Raw genomic sequence first — 20,586 nt, 5'->3', positions numbered from 1 at the left:
ATTACCTCACTTGATACTGAAAAGTACCACAAAAATGAAGACAGAGATGGTTAAATATACGACACAATGATGAGACATTGTAAAGGCTAGAACAATACAAACCGAAAAGAAGAGTTAAGGGCCTTGATTAAGGTAGTCATAACTAAGAGGAACGTTAAAAAAATACATGGACAATCTTCCAGTTTAATCTTGTTCCTTAATACCATATGAAGCATAGAACAATCTCCTTGGCATAAATGGTTTTGAGTCTACTATTTAAAGAATTATAGAGAATTTTACAACCAGAAAAAACAGAAATTGACAGCAGAACTAAACTAAAAAAAAAAAGTATAACCTTTGAAGACTGAATTCATTGTTTTATTGTTCATGATAGGTGCTAGTGATTCCAGTATATGCTACTGTTCACTGAAGAAATCAATGCTGAATGCCATTAGCTTAGAAAATAAGAGGTTAGAACTTGTTACCTTGTGGACAGACTTCAGCATAGCTGCCTCCAGTTCAACCAGCCACTTTTCAACTTGACCTCTAGCTTCTGATGTCGAGATTGTCTCTATGAGTTCCACCGTCTCTCCTTCACTACTATTAATGTGTGTAATATCTAACACATCAGTAAATTCCACTCTTGCAATGCCTTCAAAACACTTTTTCAAGTGAGGTTGTACTCTAAAAAACAAAACTAGTATTAAACAGCTTCTGACAATTTTTTCTTGCCGATACTACCAAAAAAGATCTAATTTAAAAAAAAAAATATTTCTGAACAATTTACTTAGAAGATCATTTTAAGTTTGTTAAAAAAAGTTTATCCTCAACAATAATTATTGTGTACTACCTCCTGCAAGATGCTTACCAGAGTATTTTTTGAAGATCAGTTAAAAGATGTAAAATATTACGTACAGTCTCTGTAACATATAAACTAGTAAGGATAAACAAGTATTCTTTCTTTAACTGATAATCTACCTACAGTACATAAAATTCCATTATTTATACCTTCCCAGCAAACTATAGTAAACATAAAGGAATTTGAGTAAAGCAATCAAGTACAATCTTAACACAATAGCTTGTAATAAATAAATAAATAAATAAACCTTTAAGATTTTTTTTCCCTCATAAGATATCTTGCCCTGTTCATTGTACTGTATGAATATTTCTCTGTGATTGAGCAGGCATTTTATTATTTATTTTCCTTTTTAGTTTTGCATGACCTTGCACTGCATTCACTGCACACTATCAAGTCTGTACATTGGGAATCAAACCCCAGTTCCTCTGCTTATAGCAAAGGCTATATCACTTAACAAGATCACCTCTTCAGGAATCTTCATAGAGTTAATTCCACTCAGTATAAGACTTATACTGAGTTACGCTTTTTGCAGTTTAATCCTGAATGAGGCTGGGAAGTAGAAAACCCAGAGTGTGTTAAAACTTGGCAAAAAAACTTCTGAAATACTTTAATTGGGATTGCCCCTAAAAAGGTAAAACTCATGTCAGTGGTATACAGGTTTCATCTGATATTCAATTTTCTAGTGGGAAAAATCAGGTGTGTTAATTTCACCATGAATTACTATATGGACTTCAGAGTCTTCTGAAAACCAGCATATAGAAGGGTTACTAGTTTAGAAAACAGAACTGAATTTAATTACCCATATTAAAAATTACTCTGTATTCACCTATCATAAAATCTAACCAAGTAGATACTTAATACTCTGTCAGTGAGAAAAAAAGAATTCTGGGCTCAGAAAAACAATATGACAAGACTATCTGCATGCGCTGTGAGTGCAAATACACCTATTAAATATTACCATACCGAGTAGGATCTTTGGTCTCTGAAAGAATCTCAAGGAGTTCATCATTAGATAAGAAAAAGAACCTGGGGAAAAAAAGGCGCTTCTTCTCTAGGTATTCATTAAGTCCCTTGAGAATTATCTCCAGAAATTCATTACATTTCCTCAGTTTTTCCAGCATCTTGTCTATTATTACTACTGTCAGCACACGTTTGTCCTGGAAAAGAAATTATTCCAGATAAAAATGTTAATGCCTTCTCAAGTAAATCACCACACAGCACCGCAAGAAGTCTTAAGCAAAATGAATCTTTATTTCAAATTCTGCTTTACTCAAACCATTGTCAGAGTTACAATTTACTAACTGTCTTCATTACGAGGGTTCACTGGAAAAGTAGTTAGACAGTTGGTATTAAAGCAAATTTTTCAAAACATGACCTATTATTTTTGAAAATAATTTTCAGAACAGGATCAATTCATCAGCATAACTTCTATCTTTCTGTTGGAGCAACATTAATTTACGCTGGCTATTCAATTAAGCAACATGAACAATTAAAACATACTTCTATGACAACAATGCAGTCACACATTTTAAATGGCAATCATCTATCAGAGTACAATGCAAAAAAATGATCTTTCCTTCCACATAAAATATATAGACAAGATTATAAGTATTGAGATGGCAAAGTTGTATATAGGCAACACTGACACTTCAGTACTAATATTAACTAGTAATGTGATCTAAAAAAGGTATTCTCGATCCTAATACATTTACTAGCTAAATAAACATTTAAAGACTTTGGTAGCAAAACGTCAAAGTTATACTTGCTTTAAGAATATAAAAAAATGTATTTTTATTTCTTTTTACAATAGCAGCTGAATAACTTCTGTCAACATAAACTAATGGATAAACACTGGGTTTCTTTATATTGATATACTGTGTAGATGACAAAATATATAAAGATGTATAGTGCTTTCCTAATTCTTTCTAGTGCTTTCTAATTCTTCCCAAATTAACCTCTCAATTTAAATGAATGTAAACACTTAGAAAAGCTACTGCATAAGATGAAAGTTATCTCAATTGATACAAATACAAAAAAGATTTTGCAAAAGACCTAAAGGTTGCCAAGCTAAGAAGATTTAAAGAACTACAGTTGTCTGAACATGAGGTCCTAGCATTTAATATGCCTTATAACCAATTTATAGCCTAATCTTCATTACCTTTTTAATCTTGTTCACCAAGTATGGGGTTTTGGGAGCAAAATGAGACACCCATTGAAAAGTAGCAAATTATGCAGATTTATGATGAGGAAGTCAAACCAAGCAAATGCTTCTACTCAGTTCCAGTATGGGCTTGGGTTCACTTGTGACTGAATTTATTCTAGTTCAGTTCTAGTTCAGGCCCATGCCAGTACATTAACTGACCTGTCAACCATGAACTGATTCAAACCCACTCATGTTGCAATACATAATGTTCTATAATGACAAAGTCCTGGCGAAAAAATGGAGAGTGATAAATCTCAATCCCCTGCTCCACTTCCCAAAGTCTGGGAACACAGCTTCTGCTATAGCTCCTCCTTTACCACCTAAATCAGACTGCATTTCCCAGGAATTTGAATGGGGCCAGAATGACTGCAGGTGAGATGGAAACAGAGATAACTAAAAATGGCGGTCAACCCTTTAGGTCCCCTCTGCTCTGCCCACTGAGTCTGCACCTGTAAGCACGCAGCATAGAACACACATCCAGGTTTAAAATAAAAAAAGACACAGATATATCCAACCATAAGAAATACTAAAGAGATCGAGAGGGAGAATTTCAGACAAGTGAATCTACTGAGGGGCTGTAAGAACTGCTGACACTAACAACAAAGAGTACTCCAACAATAGGCAGCAGAAATCAAAGATGTACCCAGACTGTTTCCCCTAGGAACAGTTTTGTCAGAGCCCATTACAAATACAGAATGTCCTACTCAGAATAAGTCCTTATAGTGTTTGCAGAACAACAGTCTCACAGAGCAGAAGCACGGGTGACTCATGTTGCAAGGGACAGATGAGATGAGACAGGCTAGACTGCTGTGTAAAACCCAGAAGGTGCAAAAGCTATCTGTAAGAAACAAACTCCTCACAGGGTGACAATGCAGATTTGACCCAGTAACCCGACTGCTCTTTAGCTTCATTTTGGAGAATTCAATAATAAATTCCAAGTTCAGTTTCAGTTCAAAAACTCGTAACATTTTGAAATTATTCGCAATGTGCATTCAGATTTGGTTCAATTCCCTGCTGATGTTACACATATACTTCCAATCTACTGAAAAAAAAACCAGAATCGTGTGTTTATCTAATTGATCTTCATGGGGGTTCACCTTCCTAATACAACAATCATAGTGTTCCTTTGTACATGAAATATATTTACCTTCTGTTACTTGCCTCTTGCACCATTCCAAACCAGAACAAACTGAATAACTACATATACTTTTCATCTATACATAGACAATTAAGCTGTCAGCACACAAACATAGTGTGTAATTAGGTTTATATAACAGTTTTTAATGCACAAACAACCATATAACTATACATTGTCAACACAAAGAGGTTTTGTTCCCTTTCTTAGCATGTTTATCATCAGCAAATAGAATAAGTACAACTGGTAAAGTGAATCAAAGCTGCGTTGCCAGTTTTATAAATAGGATTATGCCTGCTTGTTTTTTCTTTCATATGAGAAAATGTCAGGAAAAAAAATAATTTATGCTTCAACACACATTTCCTATTAACAGTTCTGCTAATGCTTGAAGAAAAAAGCGAATGCCATCATTGTCAGTCATTCAAAACATTAGTGTGACTTATTTTGTCAGTGACACTGTCAGGGACAATTAGGGAGAAAACCATATCTAGAAAACAGTATAAATCAAATATATAAAAATAGATTGAGTACCCTGTTAAAAGACCATCACTAACTCTAGCTTCTAAATATATTTTTTAACATAATACAGGTTGCAGCCTGGGAATTTTTTTCTTGCCTTTTTTTTTTTTTTTTGCTTTCTTCCCCACAAAGATAGAAAATCTTTCGTATCCTATCTTTTAAAAAAATTATGGGAAGTGGATATTAAACCACTAAGTAATTTAACACACATTAATGGGCATTGCTTAAATTAGATATTCAAAATAAAGGAATAATATATGATTATTCAAGTTCATAATGAAAAGCTAAGCATATAAAGGAATTTTATAATATAATGGCATATAAATGCAAAACAGCACAAAGAAACTCAAGTTAGCTTTATGCTTTAAGAAAAACCATTCATATAGACTGGAGAAGAGCACTCTTTTAAGCCATGAGACTCAAATGTTGCATTTGTGGAAACAGAGTGCCATCTTCTGGAAAATAATGACTACTTGTTTGGCCAAAATCAAACTTTAGGTTGTTAAACTTCTATTCTCGTATTCTGGTGTTTACACTCTCCTGTACAAACAAAAGATGATTTTTTTTTCTGCCAGTGATAACATATATCACGTTCAAAAAATAATTTGTATTTAATTAGCACTGAATATCTGAATTACAAGATTTTATCAAAATGGATCATTCAGCATACAATGTTCAGAAACATAATACTCAACAAAATTCTGAAACTCTTGCCCTTTTTTATTTTTATGCAATTTCTTCCCCAAAATTAATACAATTGATTTCACAGCTCTATGGGATAAAGTCCTTGCTTTCTTCTAAATCAGAAGAAAGAAAAACAGAGAAAGAAAGGGGAGGTGAGTTTAAGACATAGGAAGAAAAAGGGAGAAAAAGAGAGAGAGAAAGGGAGAGAAAGGGAAGGAGAAAGAACAAAAAGAGAATAAAAAATGAAAAATAACTCTATTTTTAAGTGGTCAAGCTGAATTGCCAGGAAATTAAGCAAATGCTTCTTTTTGTCTACTACACATTTTGCGTATCTCTACGCTAACACCATATCTGCAATCTGAAAAGAGCTCAAACCACAACATTTTAGACCACATGAAGATTTTAGTATTTGCCCTAATGATCTAATGGATCTCTGAAAGTTCTGCAAAGGCATGAGACAGATGGAAACAAGGCTTATAACTTTTTTCTTCAAAGGACAGTCTTATGTCTTTACCATGGAAAAAGCGGACCTCATAAACCTCCACAATCTGTTGAATAGTGTAGTAAGCTCAGTTAAAAAAATATTTAAAATGCAACATCGTATTAGAAATTAGCTTGATATTAGGGAGCTTTTTCAGAATTAATGCAGTTTTCTCTAATCATTATGAGAATCATCAGAATTACATAATAGGATGACCAGAGTTACTAAGTAACTGGTTATTCCCTGAGGAACAGAATTTGTAGAACATGCATTCAGACCATTGATCACGTAACTGCTGAAGAATCAGCTGTGCTGGTTTCAGATGTTACCTCTTCCTTTACTAGTGCCATCTCTTTGCTAGAAGCTATTGTCCTCTCAGCAGAGTCAGCAGAAGAGATTATAGGATTGTTCTTCATCCAGTTAGGCTGGCAAATATATAGCCAATCTAACCCAAAACAAGGCTCAGAACATCTAACTACTGAAGCAAAGAGCATGCATATAATCACATCAGTTGATCCTAATAACAGTGCTAACTTCCAGAAAGGGTCAAATAAGAAGCAGATTGGCAAGACAGTAACACTTTGAACTGCCAGACATGTACAGTGATGGTGTCTGACAACTGCCTTACCTGCTGATTTCTAGCGGATCAGAATAGCACTTTTGAAGCAAGTTAAATATCTAAACAGTTTAAAGTTACAGAGAGGCATCTCTACCATTCAATATGCAAATAAACAGCATTTTTCAAAAGGAATGATGAGTGTAAAATTTCATTTATTCCTGTCTATTGACCTACAGTGCCAGGATCATTGCTATTTACTTTGTTTTATATGCTGCTTAATTTTACTCAGCAGAACGGCACATAGCCTATGAAAAGAGGTTGGGAGAGATGGACTTCTTCAGCTTGGTGAAGCAGACATTAAGGTAGAATTTAACTGTAGTCAGCAACTACATGAAGGGCAATTGAAAAAGAGAACAAAAACCAAAACCAACCAACCAAACAAAAAAAAAACCAGAGCCAACTTCTCAGCAGGGACACTTGGGCAACAAGGGGCAACAGGTACAAGTCTTTGCTTGAGAGGTTCAGCTTGGACATTAGGAAAAAATTATTCACTAGGAAGGTACCGCAGCACTGAATTCTCTAGAGGTAATCTGCAAGAAATCTCTGCCTTTGGAGGTTTCTGAAATTTGGCTAAACAAAGCTGTGGTTGACCTGATATAGTGCTGGCCAAAGTTTTGCTTTTAGAAAGAAGTTAGACTAACTGAACTTCAGTGGTCCCTCACAATCAATGCTTCTATGTGAAACAGTTCTGCAAAATAATTTTTAAAATAATCTAAGAAGGGGGGTAAAATGAAACAGAAAGCAGATTACTATGTTATCACAAGCAAATTTTTTTTTTTTTGGTATATACTGCAAATTCACTCTATATTCTTAAGACAGTGGTACTTACCTGAGAAATTGATTTCATTAAGTCTTTCCATGTCTTAACCACAGTAGTGAATCGTCTGCTTTCCTCAGGCATCTGAGCCATGATGTCAGGAGAACTGAAAATTGGCTCCAAATAAAGCCAAGTAGCCTGAACCTTCAGCCATTCATCCAGGATATCCTGTACCAACAGCAGCTTTCCTTCCCATTCCCTATTAAATAGCATTAGTTCAAATACATTAATTGATGCTTCCAGTAAAACATTTCTCACAGACTGCTAAGATCTTTTAGGCAATTTGCACATTCATCAGCAAGTGCAACAGGTATATTTTTTAAGATTTCAGTAGAATACCATATCACCTAGCCTGAATTCCTGAATAATTAAGTCCACATTAATTTCTGCAACTGGATCATCTGTAAGGTTGATTGTAGGATTTAATGAACTAGGTTAATCCAATAAATAGACTATCAGTATCAGTGAATAAATGCAGCACACGCTTTAGCATGTAATAGTATCTGTGGACAAATTCCCTTCAACTGAGTATGTAATCTGGTTTCTGGCATACAACAAAGCCCAGACTAATAGTTCTAACTGTTTGCTAGGATAAACAGGTTGACATGGCAAAAGACATGAAAAGTAACCTAAACTACTCAACCAAAAATATGTAGACATTGTCCTAAAAAGACAGTGGTCTTAATTAAAAGATTTAAAGTAGTAAATAGCCCAATGGTTAAGTCACATTTTATTCCTGACTTCAAATTCCAAATGTGGATGTTGAACACATTTCTCTGATAGATTAGAGAGTCCTTCATTATTACTGCACACCACTATGAGTACACAATATTGTAATTCAACAGCTATTCAGTCTTTCCTTTTGATAGCCAGAAGTTCAAGATCCTTTAGTCTATAATTTTTTCTAAGTGTCCTCAATTTTTCTGTATCATTTCAAAACTATTAACACCACCATTTGATACTTCTTACTATCTCACCAATATCAAACAGATGTGATATTATCAGTTGTATAATTTCACTGGTATTCTTAATTCACTGACATAAGCAATTTGGAAAAAATATATATAAAAATAAAATGCTATTTATAATCCTGTAACATATATTCTTCTTCCCTGTACAAAAACAGTGCTAATCATTTTTTACAACCCTCATACCACTGGACAGTACAGATAGAATTATTATAAAAAGTGTGTGCTACTAAAATATATATTGTATAAATGAACCATGGCAATAATTTTCTCAACAGGACACTCACACATGGGCTGCACTGAGTTCAGTAAAATGATATATGTGAAAACATACTTAACTTATTACTTCACTCATTTACCTGCCACAGATTCTAAACAACAGACAACTTTGTTTGCATGTACCTTCTCTTCTACCCAAAGTCCCTCTTTCATCTTTTAGGTATCGGTACCTCATTTCTGGTGATTTTGCTTCTACCAAGAGGTAGAGAAAAATGCAGCTTTCCATGAAGTAAGTTAGGCAGGTCAGTTAATTTGCTTACACCAAAATACACACAAATGAAGATGAGGAATTTGGAATAATCTCTGGCAGCAATCCAGAATTTTACGTGCTTTGTTGGGTTATTGAGAAAGCCACCATTGTGTAATCGCTTAAATCTCAAAGACTGAAGTAATAGTAATACCTTGTATTACTACAAGTGCTGTCAGTCACCAAAAAACTCTGATGAAATCACCATGGTGTGCTTACTCTTTCTAAATAGGCAAAAACTACCATTTTACATTAATATGGAAGGAACTCTTATAGTACAGTAGTAATTAGAAAATTAATACGTATCAGAATGTACATGTATGTATTCATATTTATTGAATATGTGCTGAAATCTGAAGTAGCATTTTTGCAGGTTAATGGGCGTTTGGAGGTACTTATGTAGCTAGATAATTATAGCCAAACTTTAGATGAAAGTTTTTTGGTTTTCCATGATACAGCTATATTTGGGGGATTTAAGAAGCAAGTACAATATTAATTGAGGAACGAGACAAAACTAAGTTTTGGCATTTAATTTTCTGCATTAGGAAAAAAACATCTTTCATCACCTCCCTGAAATTTGCCTTGTTTTCATGTTCTTCATCTCCCTTACATAAGCTCTAACATTTTTAATCACTGAAGAGCTAAAAGATTCCGTAGCTTTATAATTTAGGTAGAAAGTTTAGACTATATTCTCTTAGTCTACAACTTTTCCATCTACATCTCAGATATGTTTTATCTATTAAAACAAAGGTAATGTTACGATGTGTCTTAAGTACCAGCGAGCATTAAAAAGGTTTAGCAACCTCTCCAATCCATTAGAACTACACATATCATTAATTAAGAGTAAAAATCAGCTTTATGGGATTAAATAGCATGTAGCTGACATGCGACAAAAAGCTTCAGACCTTTAAAATGAGATTAATCCACTGCTTAAGGAGGATAAACAAAAGCATTTGAAGTCCTTATGCTATACATTAAGCAGAAAAGATTTTTCGTTTGGTAACATTGCTTGGTGACTTTCTATTAGGAAAAAAATTACCTTACTCTCTTTTCATAATGCTTAATGAATGGAGATCCTCTCATAGTCTGAGTTTTGACAATGTGGTCATCCAATAACATCTGAATATCGTCTACAGATGACAAAATATGGGTTCCTGTTTCTCTATAGGCAAGAAGAGTGAACTCCATTTGATCCCACTCAGAAATCATTTTCGTTAAAGTTTTCTCAAATGAATGTTCTTTGCTGGCTGTTTCACTGACGGTCTCAAACTTTTCTAGGAATCGTTCAAGATGCAAGTTAATATATGACAAGACATTTGAGTTTTCAGAAGGAAACAGTGGTAAACCTGCAATTTTTGACATCTCTTCCCAGTGCCTTTCTTGCAAACCAGGATTGCAAATCACCTGGATTAGGGGAATGTGGCATCTGAATTCCTCTACTTTTGATTTAACCTGTCTTGTTATTGCTAATGCATTTGGAGAATTGTGGAATGTTTTTTCTAGTTTATACAGTCCATGCCAGTAGTTTCCTACATCTACCTCTACTTTGTCTGGATCCACTTCTTTAAATGATCCCTCTGTCCAGTCTTTGTGTTTTCTGTTGAATTCAACAGTCATATCATAGAGATGAAGATATGGAGCAAGAGCATTTCGAATGTTTTTATGCTGAGGGTACTGAGATACTGGCCATCCAAAGGACTCTTCTTCTGAATTAAACTGATCAATCTGTTGAGATATAAGCGAGGTCTGAAATACAAAGCTGTTCATGATACCAGGCCCTTACCACAGGGATTAGGGAGGTTTTTCTCACATCTTCAACAAGCTTCAAATCAAGTTTTGAGTTACTAAACCAGTCTATTATGTAATTGATGTAATTAACTGCAGTTAAAACGATCTTTAACAGTAACAGCTCAGCATTCATGCCAGTGAATATAGGAATATAGTTAGAGGTTTAAAGCGATACCTGGGCATTCCTCTATAACTTGTATTACCATGGAGTTTTTAACAGATGGGAGGTAATAATGACAATCAGGAATTGCCCTTCAGAGAACATAAAACTAAAATTTCGATGAAAACCTACATAAACTTAATCCACTCTTTCACTATGCAAAGTGCTGACATATTAACTCAAGACCACATAGTAACAAATTATTGTGCTCATTAAATTTGCTGTTTGTCATAAATCACGTAAAAACATTTCATAGCTGAATTAAGAATTACTTTGCCACATCTCAGCAACTGCATTACTGAGCAAACTGTTGATACTGACAAATATTGATTTACAATTTATACTATTGAACTAGTTTAGACTATAATCTGTACCTTATCCACAGCAAGATCCAATTTTGTCTTTAACGCTTGAGCTTTCTTCAAATACCTGTTGACTTCCTCAATATCTCCAAATGTGCTAAATTCTTCAACCTGCTTAGAGTAGCTTTTCAGGTCCTCAACAAATTGTTCACAGCGTATCTAATTAAACATCAAGCAAGCATATACTCATTTAAAAAAGTCACAATAAATTTCTGTAAAAAGAAGGAATAACTGTTCTGATTTGCTATGGTAAGACACTTTATACTTGCAGAAAATCCAAGGCATCCAACATATTTGCACATGAGTATCTATTCCACCCAAATTACAGAATTTGCCCTGAATCCTACTGTTATGTGCAGTGATTTACTGGCCTGACAGTTGTGACTTTGGGTTCTATGTCATAGGATATATTTGGACATTAAAACTTCTGCTTTCTGCGATGGACATAGTCAGCAGGCTAATAATAGAAAGCTAAATTCAAATGCCTAATATATCTCAAATTTAAATAGAATAATAGGATTAATCAAATGACAGACAAAGATTAACAGTTTCACAAGACAGAAGTGTCTCTTGTCTTAAAACCATACACTCCAAGGATAGCTTTTTCCTTGTATATACAACTCCTCAACACATATTTTGCATTGAGTATCAGTAGTGGTCAATTTCTGAAACCAAGCATTAAACCATACAAAGCAATAAAATGTTTCAACATAACGGAGACTATGCTCCACATTTATCTATAACGTAATAACACTTACCAGCTTCTTCTTTAAACGTACTGCATAAACATAGAAGCTCACTATCTCAAAATATGTATGATCTAAGACAAAATGACGATGAGACTAAGGAGCACAAGAAAACCAAAGCAGACAGGTATATAGGCAGTAACTATAACAGATCAACAGTCTAGTAATTAGCAATCCTTGTGGAGAGGCCCCATCACTTAGATAATATAACAAATTGTACTGTAAAAGCCTAGTAAATATAATGAAAAATTCTAACAGAGATAAAATATAAGAGATTAAAATAAATAAAACGAACCCAAATCAAGATGCAGTTATGTTATAAAACATAACATAAGCTATTATTCTAACAGCAAAATCAGACTTGCAAATTAATGCTTTTTTTTTTTATCATAGAAATTTCATATACTGACATTGACTCCAAAGGGATTGCTCAGGGACATAAATTAAGTCATGCACTTGTCCTTAGAGGATCTATCTGAATTTCACTATTTCACATACAGACAACTTTCATCAACATCACTGGAAGTTCTGTAGCCAAAGACCTTTCAGAGTGAAAAATGTGAAATGTTGCTTGTCTTGCAGTACTTGTGGATATGTGTAAAACAAATGAGTGGAAAGCAGGCAAAAATTAGTTAATACTGAGAATAATATAAAAACATCTACTTCGAGCTTCTTTTTAAAATATATGTGAAAATAAAAGGTTATTCCATCCATTATTTCACGTCCTATATGCCATTCAAAATTAGTAGCTCAAGGATTTTTAAAATACTGTCATTACAAACCTTAAGACCATCTTGAAATTGATCTGTTTTTTCTTTAATTATCTTTCTGTGCTCTTCAAAGATATCTGGCATTCGTGCATGCCATTGGAAAACATTAGTGTTCAGTCGAATGTCTGCTGGTGAAAAGTTGACACATTCTATCAGGAAAGCAATGCAATTTACAGCATCCACTAATTTCTGCTCCAGTTCAAGCATGTCACATGTTTCCATTTTCTGTACACAGGCCTGTGGAATAGAAATTAAAAGGGAAGAAATTTTTTATATAATTTCATGACAAAATAATGCCTGAAGTCATTAATACTGAACTTTATAAGCTTATTTTTTACAAGGAAAATGAAATAAAACTAGAAATACGTGAGCTGAAAAGGTGATTATTTGGAACAGCATGGTATTCGCCATTTTTACAGCATAAAATTTTTAATACAACTGCCTTCCTAGCTATTTTATTGAATAAAACTCAAAAGAATGGGTGAAGCTGTATGTACAAGGATTTGGACTAACAGAAGCCAATCCAGACAGCCTGTTGTAAGTGTCGCAGGTTTGGGAAAGAAAGTGTGGTGCTGTCATGCTACACATGATTACATGCAATTTGTTTATTCTCCAACACAAAATTATAGCATAACATGTCAGCATTTTAAAGGCGCCATATTCTCAGACAGCACATAGTTCGGCTTCTAAACATTTTACTTTTTGCTTGAAAAAATTACTCCAATTATATCCTATGTTAAACTTCACTGTAGCAAAAGTTCGAATCACTCAGACATCCAATTTATTTTACGCAAACTCCTGTATTTCACACATTTAACATTGGGCATATACATCAGAACTTTGCTGAACAGCAAGCGACTAAGACGCATCACATTTCAAGTGTGAATATAAGTGCTTTGCTGAACTGGAGCCTGAATACATCAAAGAAACAGCAGGGTTTTGATTACAGAAGTGGTATTTGTAAGCGAGGAGATGGGATTTTACAGTTACCGAACTGCAAACCCTACATCTGCTAAATTTTAAATGATCATTCAACAAAATTACTTCATACAACTTGCCAATGAGTGCTTTTTAAAGTTGTCTTGTGAAGAATTAAATACATATTAAAGTTCCCTACGTCTCAGATTTCAACTCTTCGATTAGTTTAGGATATTGGGAATGGATATTGAGTCTTCCACACCTAATCCAACTGCTTGAATTTAATTCAGGAGAGCCAAGAGACATTCAGTGTTTAACTACACTATCTGTTCAGAAGCCTGAAGAAAACACAGTCTAAATTTAATTCTACTGGCATGTTGCCCACACTACAGAAATTAGTTGTTATCTACTTACACTAGCTAGATGGGCATAGAAATAAAACCACGCACTTATTCCAAGTTTTGCTTCATGAAAATCAGTGAAAAAACTTCCAGGTAATACCTATATTACTAAGAGGCTCAATCAGCATTCCAGCCAGCCACACCGCTTGCTAGCATGCTCCCCTATAGCAATGGTCTCCAAACTTTCTAGATCACACATCCTCATCAGTAAGAAATTTTTGAGAATACCCCCTGAATATATGTATATTTATTTAGAAATTATACACACATACTACTGTACTAACATATTATGTACATAATAAAGCATGCAAAAAAAAGAAATTAAAAAATTATTAAGTGAAGATGAAATAAACAATATATTAAATAATTTTTATTCATTAATTTTACAGAAATATTTTTGCTTTCACTAATATTAACATAGAATTATAGAATGGTTTGGGTTAGAAAGGACCTTAAGGATCATCTAGTTCCAACCCCAATGCCATGGGCAGGGACACCTCCCACTAGACCAGGCTGCTCAAAGCCCCATCCAGCCTGGCCTTGAACACTTCCAGGGATGGGGCATCCACAGCTTCCCTGGGCAACATCTTCCAGTGCCTCACCACCCTCACAGTAAAGAATTTCTTCCTAATATCTAATCTAAATCTACCCTCTTCCAGTTTAAAACTGTTACCCCTTGTCCTATCACTCCACTCCCTGAGAAAGAGTCCCTCCCCATCTTTTCTGTAGGCCCCCTTCAGGTACCGGAACGCTGCTATAAGATCTCCTCAGAGCCTTCCCTTCTCCAGGCTGAACAACCCCAACTCTCTCAGCCTGTCTTCATAGCAGAGGTGCTCCAGTCCTCTGACCATCTTCATGGCCCTCTCCAACAGGTCCATGGCCTTCTTGTGCTGAGGACTCCAGAGCAGCACGCAGTAGTCCAGGTGGGGTCTCACCAGAGCAGAGTAGAGGGGCAGAATCACCTCTCTCGACCTGCTCGCCACACTTCTTTTGACGCAGCCCAGGATACAGTTGGCTTTCTGGGCTGCAAGCGTGTATTGCTGGCTCATGTTGAGCTTCTCGTCCACCAGCATCCCCAAGTCCTTCTGCTCAGGGCTGCTCTCAAGCCATTCTCCACTCAGCCTGTATTTGTGACTGGGATTGCCGTGACCCAGGTGCAGGACCTTGCACTTGGCCTCTTTGAACTTCATGAGGTTTGCACAGGCCCACCTCTCAAGCCTGTCAAGGTCCCTCTCAATGGCATCGCCTCCCTCCAGCGTATTGACCACGCCACACAGCTTGGTGTCATTGGCAAACTTGCTGAGGGTGCCCTCAATCCCACTGTCCATGTCACTGACAAAGATGTTAAACAGCACTGGTCCCAGTACTGACCCCTCAGGAACGCCACTCGTCACTGGTTTCCATGTGGACATTGAGCCATTGACTGCAACCCTTTGAGTGCAGCCATCTAGCCAGTTCCTTATCCACTGAGTGGTCCATCCATCAAATCCATGCCTTTCCAATTTAGAGACCAGGATGTCATGCGGGACAGTGTCAAATGCTTTGCATAAGTCCAGGTAGATGACATCAGTTGATCTCTCCTTATCTACCAATGCTATGGCAACATCATAGAAGGCCACCAAAATTGTCAGGCACAATTTGCCTCTGTTGAATCCATGTTGGCTGTCACCAATCATCTCCTTATTTTCCATGTGCCTTATCAGAGTTTCCAGGAGGATCTGCTCCATGATCTTGCCAGGCACAGAGGTGAGACTGACCGGTCTGCAGTTCCCCAGGTCTTCCTTTTTTCCCTTTTTGAAAATGGGGGTTATGTTTCCCCTTTTCCAATCAGTGGGAACTTCACCAGACTGCCACAACTTTTCAAATATAATGGAAAGGGGCTTTGCAACTTCATCCACCAGTTCCCTCAGGACCCATGGATAGACTTTATCAGGTCAAATGGTCTTGCGTACCTTCAGGTTCCTCAGATAGTCTCTAACATGATCTTCTCCTACAGTGGGCAGTTCTTCATTCCCATAGCCTGTTCTTACCTTCTGCAACTTGGGCAGTGTGGTTAGAGCCCTTGCCAGTGAAGACCAAGGTGAAAAAGTCATTCAGTACCTCAAGATTTTTAGTGAGAGCAATGTGATTGAATATGCTTCATTAATCTTGATTTAACACTTTGAGATTCAGAGATTCAAAGGTCTGGTTCTAAATTGAGTTTATTTCAATACTTTGTTTTAATGTCAGTCATAGTCTAAAAAAAAAAAAACCCTCAAAGATACATAGATCAAAATGGAAGAATTGCATCATTGGCTGTGCTTAATACCAAATCATGATCCCATCCACTAATTATGCAAAGGTTTTTGTTAAAATTCATCTAGTGAATTTCCATCTTCCTTGATGCCACTCAGTTTTTCTTGCATTTTTGCATTTTTAACAAATGCATTCAAGACCCACTGAAATACTTCGTAAGATTTGTAAACAGGTTCGATAATTCTGTTTCCAAGTTTGTAAAGTGTACAGGTATGAGAGTTTTTAGCAGGGGGCAACAAAACATATTTTTCAGCAACAAAATCACATAACAATGGAAACATTTCCAAACACATGTTTTCAAAATGCTGTCTCCATAGTATGATTTCCTTCTGCAAAGCAGTTAATTTCTCACTCATTCTTAAAGGTGTTACCTTACCTTGAAGGACAGATTAAGTGTCATTATTTTACCAAAAATATTTGCTAGGTAGCATACTAGCGACTGCCACTTGTCATCACAGAAAAGGTCAGTGAAATTAGGAATACTTGTCTTTTTGTAAAAGAAAAAATCATAACTCATCTTTAAGTTCAACAACTCCTTTAAAGGAATTTGCGACAAGATAACCAGCAAACCTCTGTGTGGTACAAAAGATCTTCATGGTCACAGCCCATCTCAATATAAACTATTCTGAAGATTCTACTATTTAAAGATTTGTTTTATAAAATTTACCGCATTGATGACATCCTGTAGAACTTTATGCACTTCTGGCTCCAATGTCTTTCTGCCATAACATGCTTATGAATGATGCAGTGAATGAATTTCATGCATGGTGCTATCTTTTTTTATTCTAGTCATAGAAGCCGTTCCATCAGTGGCTACACTTGACCAGTTTTTCCATAAAGCATTATTTTTATTAAAGAAGTCATTTACTGTTGAAAATATATTTCCTCCAATACATCTTTCCTTTAGTGGCTCAGAAAAAGGTAGTTCTTCATCTATTTCATTATTAAAACAGAATCTAGCAAATACCATAAACTGAGATATATTAAACATCTCTACTTTCGTCCAGATCTATAGCAAATCTCCCACACTGCATAACTTGTTCTACTACTTGTGCCTACAAATCTTCAGCAATGTTTTCCATGGGCCTTCCAACAGTATTTGCTGACAAAGAAATGCATTTTAGTTTGTCACAATATAATTTTTCATGCCATTTTTACCACAGCAGGAAGAACAATTGTTTCCCAATTGGTCTGTGGCTTTTTCTCTTTCACTATTGAATAAGAGAAGGCTTCTGAGTCTTCTAAGCATGGATCATTGCATTTTGCAGGGTACTGGATTGAGTAATGCATGACTTGAAACTTCACTCAAAAAACTGTAGAGGTTTCTCTTCCTGATCTGGATACTTAGTTTTTACATTTCTTGCTAAGTGTACTGCTTTCATACTATCATTAACTAATATCTCAAAGCAAAATAGACATTTCAGGCAAAGTTCATCATTAACAATAATGGATGTAAATTCATATTTTGAATACTCTTCCTGATAATTTGGAATTTTTTTGGCCAACTTGTCAAATCGGATTAGACCATCATCATTTTTACCCCGTAATATGGCTGATGAAGAGCTTGTACTAGAAGTTTCAGCTCTGCCATTTTCTTGTTGATCCCTTGTGCTTGCATTACTAGTATTATCTTGAATCTGCAGTTTCTTTGAGGGAATCTTTTTAAGCCACTTGCCCATTTTGTGAGGGTTAGGTTAGTTAAAACCAGATAACGTAACACATAAATGTACTTAACTGGGTGCACAAACTGCAATACACAGTAATACACTGAAAGCAAGCGAATAAGTGAGGTTGCCACTGTGAATCCCTCCGTATTGAGAAACACCCACTTTTTCCTCAGGACACCTCACATACGTACGTGACGCAGGACCCTCTGATACAGACTGAGTTAGGGCACCAGGGTCAATCTGTATATTAAATATTGGTAAAGCTTACTTTCTTTCTCACTTTTTTTAGATAAAAATAAATACTGTTTCCTTCACATACTCCAATGGATTATCTTGTGCACTCCCAGGCTGCACACCCCCCACTTTTGAGACAGCTGCCATATAGGGTTTTGGCCCAAATGGCATTCTCACCAACAATGCCACTGTACAGGGCAAGTGACAGAAGAGACAAAGGACTGTTCCAAATAGGCAGTCTGGTTGCAACCATGACATTTTGGTGGGGAAAAGAGTTTAGCCATATGTATGAGAGCCAGGCTATGAAATTTAGCCTCACGGCCAAAGACGACCTGTCCCTTTCTATTTTGTAATACAGATATAGCACCAGTGACAAGGCCAGAATCATACCTGTAAAGGAAGCAACTTGCATATGCTACTGCTTAAAGCCAGAGCAATAGTATCAGTAGCTACTTCTTGCTTGAACTCATAAAAAAAGAAGAGAGTACCTTAAGTTCCATTAGTTCCTGTGTGTTAGACGGTGTAGTAAGGGCTTTTTCTGATATTCTCTCGAACTCATCGCATAGTCTGAAAAATACATAAAATAATGAGTTTGGCATGTGTGTTTTGTTTTAATCATCCTTGGGCATATCACATACATTTATAATAGCAAAAATGAGATCAACATACCCTTTAAGGATTAAAAAAAATTCTATAGTGGAAACAAAATTAAGTACATTTCAATACACATTTTCAGTTTGAGAGTTACCTCACATTTATGTCTTGATGATCTTTGAACATTTTGGAAATAACTTTTTCACAAATACTATCTGCTCGCTTTACCAAAGCGCTTATTAATCCATCACAATGCAATTCAAACATTCCTAGACGGAGATACTGCAATACAAATATAACAGTTGTCAGAACACTGAATAGCTTTTACCTATTTTCTCTCACTGTCTTAAGCAGAATGTCAGGGATCTCACCTAGGAATTTAGTTAAATCATAAAATGCTTTTAAAACTTGCAAGTGAAAAAGGGAAAGAAAAAGCTATAGTTGCTAATAACTGTTCTTCTGTATATGCACATTGAACTTTGTATAAATCTTACTTCCTTCGCCTTTTACCTTGACAAATAATCTGCTTCCTGAAAAAGGAAGGGCATCTACTGTCTGTAGCAGTGAATGTCGTCCAGTGAAATTACAGAGTTTGAGATGTACCTAAAGTGCGGTAATCTTGCTTTACCATTAAAGACACGTGACATTCCTTAGGATTAAGTACTAGTTTCTCCAGAACTTGGGTTTGCACTGAATTCTAGGAGAAAAACACTTTAAGCAAAACCACTTTAGCCTTCTGAGTTCTTTTTCAGAATGGACAGACAAAGGATTCTCACCACAGAATATCCTTACAGGGACAAAAAAAATGTGGCTCATGTTAAGGATCCTCTCTCTGCCTTAGAAGCAGTTTGGAGATGGCTGGACCCACACTTTCTTTTACACTTCACTCTAAGAACATACTCTGAAGTAGAATCATAGAATCTTCACGGTTGGGAAGGACCTTTGAGATCATCGTGTCCAACCATACACACACAAAAAATACCCCCTACAATCTCTGTCACTAGAGCATGTACATACACTTCTGAACTGCCTTCAGAAGTCCCAAGACAATTACTAGCAAAAATAATTGTCTGACTTAAGTATGGCAAATACACCCCAGAAAAACTTTTTCTGAAAAAAATAATTTTATTTCACTTTAATTATCTCACAGATAATTATCATCACCTTTGACTTAAAACATTCCTACTACAAAATCAACATTAAAATGACATCCATATCTTATAATGAATATTATTATAATTTACCTTCCTAGAAGTGTATTTTATTTCCTTAGCAAGTTTTTGGTACTTTATAATTTCCATTTTCATTTCTTCAAAGGTATGTTCCTCTGTCAGGAATTGATCAATATCTTGTTCAGCTTGTTTGTTTATGAGGAAGCTATACTTATCATACATCTTGAGATGTCCCAGAGATGCTGCACTTTCTTTGATAATTTCTTCTCTGATCCTTTTCTTATGTTCATCCAAGATCTCACGTAGGATGACGGGCTTCAAGACAGTTGATGAGGACTCACCTTTTGGCTTTGAAAAAAAAAAAACACAAAAAAACCCATACACATTTTCAACTTACAGTTGTCTGTAGTTCAGTTATGTCATGGAAATAAAATAGTATAGAAAAATCAACCTAAAGTTACTTTAAAATCTTTCTAATTAAAGTCTGATTACAAACCTAATTTTGTATATACAGCTATTTACATTCTGCTCACAGATTTTTTTGAATCCTAGGTTATGGATGTTTGCCTCCATCAGGTAAGAAATCAGAGCTGCTTCATTCAGAAACTCAGGAGTCCACATACTTATCCACCCAAGGCAATCCTAACAACAATTTTAAATTTAATCTACATGGATTTTATTTTTCCTGA

General features: G+C 35.6%; 1 protein-coding gene across 1 annotated transcript in view; it reads right to left on the bottom strand.

Moving 5' to 3' along the window:
- The window catches only part of DNAH7 (dynein axonemal heavy chain 7), a 115,962-nt gene that overhangs the window by 77,385 nt on the left and 17,991 nt on the right, over positions 1 to 20,586 (bottom strand). The window contains exons 12-20 of the mRNA XM_063340416.1: positions 19,970 to 20,245; positions 18,880 to 19,007; positions 18,620 to 18,698; positions 12,629 to 12,853; positions 11,113 to 11,259; positions 9,830 to 10,515; positions 7,309 to 7,495; positions 1,802 to 1,995; positions 465 to 663 (exon numbers count right to left, since the gene is read on the bottom strand). Coding sequence (XP_063196486.1) covers positions 465 to 663; positions 1,802 to 1,995; positions 7,309 to 7,495; positions 9,830 to 10,515; positions 11,113 to 11,259; positions 12,629 to 12,853; positions 18,620 to 18,698; positions 18,880 to 19,007; positions 19,970 to 20,245 — 2,121 coding nt within the window. The remainder of the gene's footprint in view (positions 1 to 464; positions 664 to 1,801; positions 1,996 to 7,308; positions 7,496 to 9,829; positions 10,516 to 11,112; positions 11,260 to 12,628; positions 12,854 to 18,619; positions 18,699 to 18,879; positions 19,008 to 19,969; positions 20,246 to 20,586) is intronic.

The sequence above is a fragment of the Chroicocephalus ridibundus genome, chromosome 7 (genome assembly GCF_963924245.1).
Source record: "Chroicocephalus ridibundus chromosome 7, bChrRid1.1, whole genome shotgun sequence".
NCBI classification, from domain to species: Eukaryota; Metazoa; Chordata; class Aves; order Charadriiformes; family Laridae; genus Chroicocephalus; species Chroicocephalus ridibundus.
Note: the sequence above shows the minus strand (reverse complement) of the source record. Positions and strands in the feature narration are given on the sequence as shown.